Source organism: Poecile atricapillus, chromosome 3 (assembly GCF_030490865.1).
Source record: "Poecile atricapillus isolate bPoeAtr1 chromosome 3, bPoeAtr1.hap1, whole genome shotgun sequence".
NCBI classification, from domain to species: Eukaryota; Metazoa; Chordata; class Aves; order Passeriformes; family Paridae; genus Poecile; species Poecile atricapillus.
The window spans coordinates 53,645,383-53,660,692 of NC_081251.1; the positions used below are offsets into that span (position 1 = coordinate 53,645,383).

General features: G+C 37.4%; 1 protein-coding gene across 5 annotated transcripts in view; it reads right to left on the minus strand.

Annotated features, from left to right (window-relative positions):
* The window catches only part of ECHDC1 (ethylmalonyl-CoA decarboxylase 1), a 41,387-nt gene that overhangs the window by 24,168 nt on the left and 1,909 nt on the right, over positions 1-15,310 (minus strand). For all 5 annotated transcript variants that reach the window (XM_058836578.1, XM_058836577.1, XM_058836576.1 and 2 more), the window contains exons 2-3: positions 8,498-8,719; positions 3,540-3,682 (exon numbers count right to left, since the gene is read on the minus strand). In XM_058836578.1, coding sequence (XP_058692561.1) covers positions 3,540-3,682; positions 8,498-8,717 — 363 coding nt within the window. In that variant the 5' untranslated portion in view covers positions 8,718-8,719. The remainder of the gene's footprint in view (positions 1-3,539; positions 3,683-8,497; positions 8,720-15,310) is intronic.

Consider the following 15,310-nt stretch of genomic DNA (forward strand, 5'->3'; position numbering starts at 1 on the left):
GAAATAACAGCAGGCCAATTTCAGGTGATTTATTGTCCATTTAGTCATGTATTCCCGAGAGCTACTCTGCCCAATGACAACCAGCATTATGATGTTTAGGCACAGATCTCTGGCAGATGTGAGTGCCATGACAACTGCTACACAAAAACCAGTGTATTTAGTTTTACTACACTAAAGGGCTGCTTGAAAATTTTAGCACATGTTGATTTATAAAGAGGCTTTTAGTTATCACTGTAGCCATCTCCTGCACACTCTAAGAACAGTAGCAATATTTCCATTCCAAGTTAAAGAACATTCAAACCTTTCATGATAGCTGCCTTAGTAGCTAAGTTCAAAGCCCACACAAAGATACAAGATACCAGCTCTCAGACACAGACTTGCACAATTCCCATATTACAACCTTCAGGATGTAAGCTGAATTACATGCTTCAGGATGAAGCTGCACAGAAGCTCTTCAGAGAACATGATTTTTCACTTCACCACAGCAGAATCCTTGCATTCAAACTGGACTTCTCAATTCATGACAAAATCCAAAATGGTAATTAAAGATTCATTCCAGAACAGACAAACTTGAAAAACCCATTTATGTCTGAGCAGATAAAAAGAAAAGTCTTCATTCTCTCAGGTGGTAGAGAGATTACTGTGTAAAAAATGCCTGCACAGAAAAGACTAAAAAAAAAAAAAGAAAAAAAAAAAAAAAAGCAATTGCTCGAGTCCTGGCAAGTAATAAACCCTTCAAACCTTCCTGACAAGAAAAATAAGGCTATTATTCAGATAAAAGACTCTAAGAGGTGTTCTCTACAGTCTAGTAGAATAATTATATCTGCAGGTCTAATATTGTTCTTGAAGTAAGAAGACCTCTAACTAGCAGAAAGGGAGGTAAAATGCAGTAAAATGCACAACATATGGAAGGAAAGGATTAACAGCTTGGAGTGGGCCTAGGAGAGGCAGGGAAGAACAAAGTCACCTTCATAAAGTACAAGACTCTAATGCTGGCTCTTATTGCCACAAGAGCTTCAAATCCATTTTCACTGTTGATAAAATGAAATTTCCATATTATCTCCAACTGCTCCAAAGTCCTCCCTCCCTGGCTTATGCTTGGGAACCTCTGTCCTAGGACTTCCAGACAGGGATCAAGGAAAGCAAAATTCTCCTTTGTGCTTCTTCCTCTGAGCTGTTGTTTCAAGAGCTATTCTTGCTTTTCAGCTAGGCAACTTTTCAAGTCTCACTCCAGAATGAGGTTCTTGCTCTAGGAACAGCTTACAAAGCCTTACAAAGACAGAAGGAAAAATATTTTTTTATTTAAATTCCACTACTCATTTACCTACTGTCATTTGGTTATGTAATGTTAGCACTCAGAAAAGAAAAACAGGCAGGGGACCTAGGTTTGCTTCAGAGTTAGGAACAACTGAACATGGGACAAGATGGACAAAAGAGGAAAAAAATGAAGTGGAAGAGGAGGACTAAGAGCCACTAGGGGGCAAGAAAATCCTTCAGCATTCCTGGCCATTATTCTGCCTATTCTGCACCACAAGGAAAAGCAAAATGTACTAAAAATTATGAAAAATACAGTACTCCATCAACCAACTGGTTGGATAAAAGTGTTTTCTGCAATTACTAAAAGCAATGGGCTAAAGAATCCTTGAAAAAATATATTAAAGACAGTTCAGTTGTTTGAGCATGGTGCTAATAACGACAAGATTATGGGTTCAATCTGTTCACTTAAAAGTTGGACTTTATCATCCCTGTGGGTCTCTTTCCAACTCAGAATATTCTATGATACTGTGAAAGACATACCACTTCAGACATAAAGTTACTCACTTTTGGGGTTTTTCTGCCTTGAAGATGCCTGTGGACAGAAAACTTAACCTGAAACCAGACAAAGTACTCTCATCTCCACCAAGTTAGAGTGAAGAGTTCTGTAAGACTGAAGAACAGAAAATGCTATTACATATTCTAGTAAAGATTTATTTAATAAAGACTATTAAATCCCACCAAACAGATTGTTTAGAAGCTATTATAAAGAAACTCTCAGTAAAAGATAAATAGCTTGAACTCTCCAAAGGAAGTAGAAAAGCAACTACATTTAACTACTCTTGGAGCATTTCTGGTGACTCTTAGGCTTTAATTTCAATACCAGCATGAGATCTAGATTCTCTGCAGAGAACTCCCAAAGTTATAACTAACATGTATACGTTTCATTCCGCCCAGTATATCTGTTATTGAACCTAATCCTTGCAAGAGCCCTCTGCCACTGGAGTGGCTCAGAGTAATTTGTATAAGCATAGAGAGAGAATACAAAATGCATGGAAGCAGAATCACTGAGATTTACAGAACTCTGAAGGAAAGCCTGGACTGCAAATAAGAAAAGAAATGACCTTGTTTGGCTTCAGCTCCTTTTCTGTTGGTATAATGCTCAAAGAAGTTGAGAATGGCAGATTAAATTTTTTTTAAAAAAATAAATTTAGAAAAAATTTCATATGCATCTATATTTTTAGAATTACCAGTGCTTGTCCAGATGACAACTTCCCCCAAATCCATTTAGATATAAAGCATGACATTTCCGTATGTCATGCATAGACATGAGAAAAGCACCTCTCTTGTGAGGCTCCAGAAAGGAAAGAAAGAGTCCTATACCCTTTGAAAACTGGACTGTCCTATGTATTTTACCAAGCCACAAATAAAATCCAAGACATTGTGGGGTTTATGATATTTAGTTTCAACAGGAAAAAAAAAATCATCACTGAAGACAAATATCAGATTATCCAGTTTTTGTGTAGATGCTCATATTGGAAGTGCAAATTAAATGTTTCATTTATGTAGTTAAATCCTGAAACTTGCAGTGGCCACAAAAAAAGCACCAGGATTGGCACTTACCACAATTGCAAATTAGGTATAAGAGCAGCACAGGCAGCTTCCCTGGCAGCTGGCAAAGCCCTATTTCCACATTGCCAAGTCCACATATTAGTCCACAGAAAGAACTGTAGCACACATGAAAGTTGTCCAAATGAGTGGCATGAGCAAAAAATTGTCATCAAACCCCAATTTCTTCAACTTCATAGGTACACACAAGACTCAGATGACTCAAGTACAGCACAAGAATTGTATCTGTTCTTCCGTTTCATGCAGGTTCAAACAGTTTGGATAAAAGTTCTGTAATAGCAGCCATGCTACTTAAATTTCTGTTTTTATTTTAGAATATAAGAAATTATTACTTTTATCTGTTTCTAAAGGTCAAACTACAGAAGCACATTTTATCTGATGTGTAAATTCACCATATACTGCTGTGAGAAACTGAAACGACATTTTTAAAAGAAAAGGCTAAAAAAGCACATATAGTGTAGGAATTCAGAGTTATGAATCACTTACAATAACACTTAAATCATGGCTGGAAGGGCCTGACAACATTTTTTTGACCATTAAAGCTCCATTCTGTGACTTGTATGTAAAATTGCAGAAGTGTAGTGCAACACCTCTGTCTAAAAAGAATCTCAAAAAACGAATTTTTCTCCAAAACCTTAATGTGTACTAATACTTGCCTGGGAGTTGGATATTTCTTTGACAGCATTCAAATCAGATCCTGAGCAAAAAGTGTTTCCTGCACCATGGATTATAAGACCTTTGCCATCCTTCCAGTTTTCCAGTTCAGTTACCCTCTCCTGGAGTTCTACCATCATAGTACCTGCCACAAGAGGTGAGAAACAAAATTTTTAACAGGAAATTATTACCACCATTATGTTTTCCACCAGCAAAACCAAGTTAGAGTAAATAAGTGATTGTCTTAAAATCACAAGGGAAAACATCATCTTAAATCCTGCAGACAATCACCAACATACATTTGTTCTCCAAGGATGCACGTCCCAAAATTCCAAAGGATATGCTGTATGAAGGATATTTGTGTTACAATCAAAAAAGCCTCAAAATAAAACAAAACAAACAAACAAACAAACAAAACCCTCTACCTGATTTATTTCTGCTTGCAATTGCATACATTCAGGACAGCTAAATTTATATGTATCCATCCAGATCTGTCCAACTAGTCATTTTGAAATTACTGACATTCCTCCCTGCCCAAACAATTGGCAGAGAATGAAAATAATCATGTCCAAGATGGGCTCAAGGTGCAACCAGTCAATGTTAACAAAGGCTCCTTTCTAAAGACTCTCATTATAAATATTATCATCATAGAGTACTAGCTTTTTATTTCTTGTTTAAACAACCAATTCATGATAAAACATCATAAATATATTTGCTTAAGTACCCTTCCTGACATGGAACTCTATAAACTCCTGTTTCTAGCACTCATCCTGGACAGCAGCATCTTCCACAGCAATGGAACATACCTGTATTAATTTAAAGCTCTTCCTGTCTGAATGCCTATGACCTGTCTCTGATTCTCTTAATATACTTAAGAGAAAACATTTACAGAAACTAATTTCAGAAAGCAGGGTACATACAGGCTGATGACACTCCCAGCTTTACCCTTCTTTGACAAAAATTTAGGTGGACAGGCCTACATTCTTCAGATAGAAATGTGCTTTTGATTAATACTCTCAAGGACTCTCTCCTCTGCCAACAGTGTTGCTTTTTTAGCTCTATGCCTGCATGCACAGGACTCATCCTCTTCTGAAATTTCCCATTAGCAGCCAATCCATGGGACATTTATGTTTTCTACCTGTTTGGTTGTTTTTCTTACAGTTAATTATGAAGTAAACTTCCCAGTACCACATTAAGAGTGAACACTCAGTCAAGCACTTACCCCTTAGGCTTGGTCTCAGCCACTGAATTAACACAGTTTGACAATGTTTCTGTTCTAGTCAACAATTAAGTGGACATTACATATTATATACCAGAATAGCATTGGGTTGTTTTATTTTTTTACCCACTGTCAAGTCCATACCAATACCTCTAAAAAATCCTAGCAATTCTACCAGTTGCTTTCCCTTCTGTATTTATAATTTGGTCATGCTTTTTGTATGTGGCATATTACATTTGCTTTCACTGAATTTCACCCTGTTGATCTTGAGCTCTTTGTAGCAGCTAATCAAGGTCACTTTGAATGTCTCTCCTCTACTCCAAAAAATATTCTTGAAAGATCTCCTAATGTGGGGTCATCTGACAATTTCAGCAGTTCATCTTCTATTTCATCATCCAAGCCAGGAATAAAAATACTGAGCAGAACTAGGCCTGGACGCAATTTTTGTGGGTCTTAATTTGAAATGCTTTTCCAGCCCGACAGCATATTCAACAACTCTTTCTGCAAACACTGCAGTTCAAACAGGTGTGCATTAACCCTGTGGATTTCACTTATTACATATCTGACTTCTTAAGTCTTCTTTACAGAGAGGTGTTTGAGATGGCATCCAAGCCTTGCTGGAGTCAAATACAGCAGAACCACTGTTTGTGGTTCTCTTAATAGGCAAAGCAGTGAGGTATTGAAGAGTATTCAAAGCCAAAAATCCAGTCAACTGAAAAAATGCAGGATCCATATGAGCCTGTTACATGCAATAGCAGGGGACAAGAGACACTGGCCTGGTTCTATCCTCCTGTGAGAGGCTCTTTTTCACTCCTGACAACACTGAACTGTTATTTACCAACAGACATAGCTCCTGATGTTTGATATAATGAAGAGGGCACAACACTAAAGCAAATCGTCATTCTGCCAATCTTATTTCAGTATTTAATACCACTAAGTTCATGCTCTTTACAAAATTAATAATAAATAATAATTTGTTTGCATCTTAATTATCATCTGAGAATAAATATTTTCAAGTAAATTCTAGAAAACAAAAATTATCATCATTATTTTCTAATTTCTACAGGCTAGCTTTTTTCTCTTTCAAACTACATTCAAGATTAATTCAGTGAGAAGTTGGGTTGCTGAAACTGGTTCTACCAGGCTTTAACTGACATTATTAGCATTTGTTTCCAAAGAGACTATTTCAAACAGGTGGCCATCAGATTCCAATTAAGAAGAGAAAAAAACACATAACAATCTCCATATCGCCCATTAGCAATTTCCAACAGTTTTGTTCTGTTCTTGATTTCATGAGTTGCTCAAGCTTAGAATAAACATAATTCCTTTGAGATAAAAAACTGCTGTGTAAAGCAAATGCCTGGAAAATAGAATTTCCCTCAACAGTTTAATAATGTTTTGCAGCTTTCTAGAGGGAGTGTGCATGGATATATAAATTCACATCTGCCACTATTCAGAAGCTATGAAACACAGAATCAACAGAATTTGATGGGGAGGTCGCTGAATCTACCGGCTCCGGCTGGTGAAGTCAACCAGGTTCTGCTGAGGCAATTCAAGACTAGCACACCCCATCCTGCCACTTGAAGAGCATTATTTGATACACAGCTGTAAAGGCAAAGGACTAAGTTCCTGGTAGTTTCTCAGCAACTGCATTTCACAGACAATAATGTTAAAAATTAAATTAAGATCAGTATAAATTAAGATGACATACCATTTACTGCAGTAGCGAAGGGGCCAGACTGATTTTGCTTCTACGCTGCCTCCCATGAAAACAAAAGTTTCTAGCAGAGGTGTAGAGCACAAAGAAGAAGCATCTCTTCTACTGACAGTAAGATTTTCCAGAGAAATTTTTTGTGGCTATTGCCTAGCAAAATGGTGTACAGCTCTCTACAGGGCTCTACACACTGCTGTAAAACAGAACTGCCTGATCCCACGGCTCATTTGTTATACGCTAATGAGGATCCACAACAAAGACAGAGCTATTAATTTCCTCAGTGGATTTTGTGGCTGCTCTTTGCTACTGGAGCATCTAATTGACATACACTAATAAGTTATTTTCACAGCAGCCCTGTAAGGAGAGAAGAGATTATTTTACAGATAACTAACTGAGCCAGAGAGAAAATGTCTGCTAATTTTGGATGCATGACTCCAGATGTGTGATATGATTTCAGCAGTTTAACATTACACAGAACACTGTACAGGCAAAGAACAGCTATCAGTTGCCTAAATGGCAGGTGCACTTGCTCAGCACTGCCACCAATCACTTCTGAGCCTCTCTGGCCAAACACATAGAAAACAGAGAACATATTTGCAAGTTTCTATCAAGTTAGGTTTAAGCAATTTGACTTTTATTACTCCTGATCTTCAAAGAGCAGAAAAACCCAATCTGCTCTCTCCTTTTGGTGTTACAGCTCATTTCTCATGCCCCTTTCAACTTCCACAACAAATATGCCAAAAGCACACAGTCTGCAAGGTGTACATTGCACAGTTCCGTTTTGAATCAAAAACATAAAACAATCTAGAAATGTAGAAAAAGTAGAAACAACACTGTAATTATGATTGTATAACAGCATGTATGCTGACAGGGAGGCATGCAGAAGGACAATCCCTATGCTAACATTTTTTAGCTACAACTTCCTAAGTTAGGTAATGCTTCTATACATGAGATTTTTAAGCAAAAAAAGAGAGAATGCAGAAACATGTAGGTGCATTACCACCAGTTCTGCTGCTCGCTTAGGTTCCTTTCAGCTAACAATCACTAGTGGAAAAAGCAGATTGACATTCTGCATATAACGGGCGCAGTTTGCTGCAAAATGTTTGCTCACTACAAAGGAACAGTGAGAAACTGGGCAGGAAGACAGAACAGCAACAAAGAAACTGGCAAGATGACACAAAAGTATCCACTTCAAAATATTAACATATAAAAACATTCTTACACTAAAGGCTTATGCAGGGCTCCAGTTCAGGTGGATTCACACCATGAACCTGCGCCACCCATATCTGAAGAGAATGGCATAAATTGGAATAATCTAGATAATTAAGAAGAGACAGCAAATATACTTAACTTGGAGAACAAAAGCCTTTCATAATACAAGATTAATAAAATAGGGCACTTGGTTTTGATAGCTAAGTATTCTCCAGTGTAAAAGCATATTAAACAAATCACTGACCTGCAAAAGCTGAGAATACCCAGCTCATCTGATTTTTAATTAACCACTCACTGATATTTATGACATAAGGCAAATGAAGAAGAAATGGAAGACAGTTTGGGTGAGCAAAAACCACCAAATTACAGAAGTTTAATGTACAGGGAAGGCTTTAGGTAAAGAAACAGGAAGCAAACTCAATCTTGCTACATCACCTACAAAAGAGAGGTGGCATCTTTTCATGCCCACAAAAATGCCTTCCATATTTCCAGAGCAGTGATGACAAAATGAGAGGAGATGCAAGAAAGAGCTCAGTGGCAGAATTGTGCTAACACTTAACACAGGGAGAAGCACATTCTGCAAGACAGTCCCTGTGTCACTGAGAATTTCTTAGATTCTTATGACATTTATAGCAAAGTTACTATGCAAAACACTGGACACATTTGCTGCACATCTGAATAAAACTTAACGTTTGTTCTTTTAACTCAGGCATGGTAAGGCAGAGTGTTTCACTTTCTTAGACAAAATATCGAAACAGGTAACTGAAAAAGAGAAAAACCAAAACCAACCAGCAATCCCATCAACTAATTAGTACCTGTAAAGGCATTCATTAGCTTTGGGTTATTCAAAGTAAGTATTCCAATGCCATTGTCTTCTTTGGAAAGGTTGATGGATCCACCAGAAAACTGTTGAAGTTTCTTCTTTATCAATTCTTCCTCATAGCCATCAGCACCATTATACAGTGACAACCTTCTCTGTTGTAGTATTCTTTTCTTTGTAGTCTGAACTAAGTTCTTCCAGAGAGGAAGGGCCATTTCTGGAAATACATGGGGTGAGGAGAAAAAAAAAATTTAAGAGATTTCCTTTGAAATCCATTTCAGTCCTCTGAGAAAGAGGGAATTATGACAGCAGAAACTAATATAAATGTAATACAATCATATCAGTTGACTGAAATTACTGCACACTATATTTTCAAAATTCTTAGTTTGAATCTACCCCCACAAAGTTACCAGAAGGAGTTTTATGGAGTGATTTTAGTAGTTAAGCCATATATTAGCACCTTTTAAAACATTTCTTTGTAAAATATACCAAGAAAGTATTTGTGTGCAGAACACAAAAGAGGTTCAAAAAACTATAGTAAGACTCCTATGTATTCCACTAGACCAATTTACTCTGTATTAATTTTCCAAACCCTCCCTCACTCTTCTCTCTTAAAAAATACCAAGACCCTCAGCTAAAATGGAGGAAAAATTCTATCACATCCCACAGCCTTCATGATCTGGATGTCCTGCCTTTCTGTAAGCAACTATTAGAGCAAGACCTTCCCAAAAGAAATACCTCAGGAACATAAAAATTAAGAACTGAAGATCATTCTTATATCAAAGTCTGCTCCCCATCACCTAATCCCATTAACACAGTTGTCAGACCCCATCTTAAAACTAATTAGTTTCCCTAGCCCCTGAATGCTATGTGCTTTTCCCAGTCATCCCAGTAGCACTTTGAGTTGACCTCATTTGAGCACAGAATCTGTGCAGTGCTCCAAAGGATGCAAAGTGTACAACATTATTATGCATTGATTTATTTATATATTTGCCTTTTATAAATGTAGTAATACTTGTAAACTATTTCTGTATACCAGTATACCTCTGGCTTATTCCTCTGATATTTCTACTCTACAGTGTATGACTGTAGATCAGGAAATAACAAGAAAGTAATTATCATATATTACACTTGATCTGCATCTCTGCCTTAATTTATTTACTTTGGAAATGGGTCTACTGGAGAAAGTGGTTTACAAATTACTTTAAAGAAACTGAGTAAAGCCTGAACTGGAAACAGCTGTTCTGGAAATAAAGTCATCTTAGAAACCAATCAGAATGGGAATCAAAAGAACCCCCAGAGGATGTGGAAAAAAAAATGCTTGCTATTTTGCAATTTGATATAGTCCTACCTTTTACCCAACCTACTTTTTAATGGGCTTGGCCATTCAGAAGACATGGTAGATGCTCATTTTGTTGATAGCTGGGAAAAGACTGTTTTGTTTCTGCATCATGTTTGGCAGAAACAAGATACTTTCAAAATTGGAAAGCAGCTGTTGGAAAGTTTTTCTGTGGTGAACTCAGAACATAAACACATTCATTGAGACAGACTTTAGTGACAGCTATATTGTGTGCTCTGTTCAGGGTATCTTACAGTTTACAGACTCAACATTTTTGAAAACCTTTATTATTTACACATGATCAAGTAAATGCACATTAAAAACAACACACAGTTAGCTCCTAATGAAACAAATGAACAGCCCTGTCAAGTGAATACTTATGTCACTGGCTGTACCATCCTACACTCAATTTGAAAATGCTTCTGTTGGTGCAGGCATAGTCCTCATGCAAAGGGAGGAGGAGTTTGCAGAACAACCACACTGCGGGATGTGAAGGAACATGCAGCAATACCAGGCAATTGTGAAGAGCCATCTATGCCAATAGATTCATACCTGTCCTGCCAACTGCACCCACCAAAACAGCAGGATCTCACAAGCTCAGCACAAAGAAATTAGTAAGGCCTACACAAATCTATGCATTTTAAAATCATCTACACAAGAAATTGTAAAGGGATGTTTTTTTAATATCTGCTGACAAACAAGGCATGTTAATCTGTCATGATGAACTTTTCCAAAGTGTAAACTAATAAAACTAATTACAAAATTTAATCAAGTTTAAAATCTAATTGAATACAAGAGTCATTACTTCATAAAAAACATTCCCTGACTGGTGCTGCACCCAAACACTCTCCATCCATGCACATTCTAATAGTCTGCAACACTTCAGCTACCACCTTTCAGAGCTTTTAAAATTTTATTTAAAGAGTGAAAATGGGTTTCTAAAGCTCATTTCTCCTAATTGATTCTTTTTATATTCAGGCTCTCAAGAAAGAGACAGCCTTCCCTTTTCTCTAAAACCTCAGTAGTCATTCCTCAGCACATATTAATGCAATAAAATTTTCCATCCAGCTACTAGTTTTTGCTCAGGAGAGAACAAACATGAAATATATGGACAGTTCAGCCTTTCATTTTAAAGCATACCTTGAACAATCAACTCCCAATTTTTAATGAATACAAAGTGTCCCAAATTCTCATACAAAAACAGACTACCTGGAATTCTCTAGGAAGCCCCAATGACTGTCTTGAAAGCAAAGAGGAAGGGGAAAAAAGAAGGCTGTCCTGCTAACTTGATGACTTAAACTTCTTTCATGACTTTTATACACTACTGAATTTCTCATGACAAGAAATATACTGAGCAAAACAGACTTAAGATATGGAAATTTTATTCCAATGAAAAAAGAGTCTGTCATTTTCAACTGCTTGGTTATATGCATTAACAGCTCTTTAATATTATCACTATGGTAATAAAGAATAGCAGCAAGTGCAGGATTAGAAAACAAATTGGACACCACTGCCTGCTGATCATGACTCATGATTAATGACTCATGCAAGGTATAATCTTTGAATTATTTTCTTTACAATCATCTCCTACAGTACTGGTCAGTGCCCAATACTATTTTCTAATAAAAATAAGATTATTTTAGCAGTGTATTTAAACATCATCCAAAATTTCAATCAGTATGGAGCACTCACAATCCACTGCATTAATCCAATCATGAGATTGATTATTTCTGTATTTTGCACAAAAGCAGTGAAAGATGTTGCAGTAACACGATATTGTAGGACCATCCAAAAGATATTTATTAGCACTAAAATTTTCAGATTTTCAGTTTAACATCATCACATCACTTTATACATACTTAGAGAAATGGAGTCTGAGTCTAATTTTAAAAAGGCAACATGCTATACCCATTAGCATCTGTAGCAAAGGTAGTTTACGCACAGTTCCTACAAAGGAAAAAAACCAACCTGACAGTAAGTAATAACAGTGGTCAATTAGCATCTTTCATATGTTTTAAGTGCTACAGCTTTATATATCACTGGTGACGACTAAGAAAGAAGCCAACAGTATGGACATCAATAGCTGTTTATGCCACAGCTATTGTACCTCTTACATAAAACAGCATTTTAAATCCCATTCGGCACTCAAGTGATTTTGTAACACCCTTGCCTGTGGGGTAGCAGACTGTGGGTTCATATAAACACATTGAATGCCAGTACTTCAGTACAAAGAACTGACACACGTTATGCAGGAGCAGTACATGTATCCACATGCAGGCACTCACAATCTATGTATTTTTGTGCATGTGGAGGTATCAGAGGCCTTTTGACAGCCTCTGGTAACTGCCTAGGTAAAATTCAGACCTCACAATGTTAATGAAACATAGTAATAACAGGAACACTAACATCAATACTCCCTGAGTAGATTCTTTGGGAAATTAGTAAGTCTTGAACAAGGATATTTGCCTTTGCCATTTACCACTACCATGTTGCAACCCAAATTTGTCTTGGAACACATGATGTATCAAACCTCCAGCAATGCTGCCAGTGTCAATTGTCACTGAACATGAAGATATGCGGCCAAAGTAAGAGATAAGGGCTGTAGGGAGCAACTTTCTAGAATAAAGGGTATAAGAATTAAGACAAACCAGAGAACTAAATCTTAGGAGCTGTATACTCAAACAAGAGACACAGTACGACATAGCAAGTTAAAATACATGAGCAAGGAAAATTGCAGTTCAAAAAATGGTGCTTGAACTATTAACATGAGTCAGGGAAAAAGAAAATGGGGAAAGAAGATACAGGGGTGTGTTTTCAATACATTAGAGAAATAAGCATGCCCTTTCATCTGGGGCAGGATGTGATGTGCAGATATAGATACTGCAAAAAAAACCCATCAACTGACTTTCTGGGTTTGGATGAAGGTACACTGAGATTAAGCATAACAGAAATAAAAGGATTAAATAGACAAAATCCACAAAATAAATCTCAGGGAGGAGAAAACATTCAAATGGCATAAATAAAAACAATTAGAAAGGCACTTTTGTGACACTGCCAAAGGCATCAAGAGCACTTGGTCAAGAAGAACAAGAGAACCTGACTTGAGGAAGACTTTTGGCAGCTGCAATTTCAGTGAGAAGCTCAGAAGTGCAAAGAGAGGGAAGAAGGTTTAGAAGATGTGAACTGAGGATGATGATGACTCAATTGAACCCTGTCTGGGTGGCTTACCAATCACTTTAGAAGGCATTCACCTGTACTAAGGAGCAGTGACCATGACTGGCAGATGCTTCACCAGGTTCTTGCAGTGGCCAATCAATGGAAAGCAAGTGGTGATACGGAAATGGATATACATTATACATATATACATACACACATATACATAATGAAATACAGATATGGAAATACAATTGACGCTATAGCATGAAAGCAGATGAAAAGGCAGAGTGATGGATAAACAAAGCATGAAAATAGCCCATCTGTAGGAAAAAAAAAAAAATGTTAAAAATGAATGAAAATAGCAACTGACTGTAACCCTGGTCAGTAGGCTGGTGTGTAATTATGGGGAATAAAAAAAAAAAGAAAATAAATTCTGGTGTTGGACAAAGAGATTCAAAAACAAAAGAAGAGCGGCTTGGTCTCACAGTGGAGTCACTAGACCCTGCCTTCAGACACAAGAAAGGTGTAATAGGGAGGACTCACATGCAGGATTCCTCTGTTGCCAGTTGCTTGTCACCACCCCACAACTGAAGGTTACGGTGCCCTCCACCTACCTCATGCACTTATCCATCTCTCTACTTTCCTTCCATGATGCGTGGGTTAGGTTAACTTAAACACCTTGTCCAACAGGTTCTCCCACTCTAATAATTACCAGATGAAGCAAACTGAGGGCAGTCACTTCTCCAGCTGGCTTTCTCACTGCTGAATGCAAGCAGTGAGCAGATCATAAGCATGCTAAGGGATCAGCAGCAGAAAACCTACCGACAAAACATGATTTGCAAATACAGATACCAAACAAAGCGGGGGAGCTGAGGAGATTCTGCCTCCCCAACTAGGGGACTGATCCCTCCTGCTTTTCTCAAAATGTCATGGCTCTCAAACTTGCTGAGCCCTGTTCAAACTTTTAGCACATTGTCTCTGGTACCTGCACTGTAGACAAATTAGACGGGATCAACAGTCCCTCCAGTTCAGCACTTTAAAAGCCTTATGACTCCTCTAAAAACAGACTTTAAAAGTAGCAGGTATTTTAAAGGACAATTATTTAGCCTCTGTATTACTGTTGATAACGAAAGATTTGGGCCTCCTACTTTCTGTATGTCATCATTAGAAACAAAATTTATCCATCCAGAAGCTGAAAGAACAAGAATTAAGAACATGTCCAGATTAACTAACTGAAACGGCATCAACTAATGTACGTAATGGGAAACAAAAATTAACTGGGAGAAAGAAAAATCTTGTAACTGTGTAAGTAAAAAAAACCCCTTTGTCTGTAGTTTCAGTTTTAAGCTGGCTGACCATTTACACCTCATTTCTGTTTTTATCTCTTTTTTTCTTGTTTTTTTCATTGTTTCTAAGCAGCCCAATCCTGGACATAGCAAGCTATAGCTTTCCAAACTATTTGTTCTTCGTTTAGTTTTGTATTTTTTAAGGATCCCTGTAGGCTAGAGTTTAGCTGTGAATTGTCCTTCTATCCCTAAACAATTACATTCTCTTTTAATCACATTTTAATTATTTTAAAGAATAGTAAACTAATTACAGAGAAACATATTTAAGTCCACAGAAAAATAATGGCATTTAAGGATGCAAAACAGCTGACAAAGGAAGCCTTTCCATAAATACAGATGACACTACCTAAAAACATTTGATTTTGGTCCCATGGTGAGTAAAAGATTTTGAGTTTTACAGCAGAGGGAAAGAATATGCTATCTTCTGCAAGAAGCACTCGGGCCTTTATTTTTTAATGCTTTGATTCGAAGAGGTTCTCTTCACAGCTGTCATCAAAGGAGCTTTTAGTGACAGAAAACTCTTTTAAGTTCACTGCCCACTAAGTGTGTTTTAGAGTCCTTTAAGAAGAGCAGATGCACAACTTCACAGGAATGGAAATAACCACAACCAACCATTTGCCTTTCAGTCACCAAATCCCGAACCATAAAATGCATGAATTCTAACTGTACCCGCAAATACTGATGCTTTCCCAATGGTTGCCTTGAAAACTGTATATCTTGTAGCCAAGAAGTATTCTGAAGAATACAAGAAATATCCACTTAATTCACTGTTTACTACTCTCTCTTTACCACCAGCAGCTATAAACGCTTCTCTTGACAGCAATGCCAAAAATGATATACCAAAGTCTGAACTGGCCACGCAGTCACGATTGTCCTGTCCCCTTGTAACAGCACTGGGAACTAGCAGCACCACTCCAGGACTGCCTGTCACCTGCTTCCTTGGCTCCACACTGAATTTCGGGAAGCA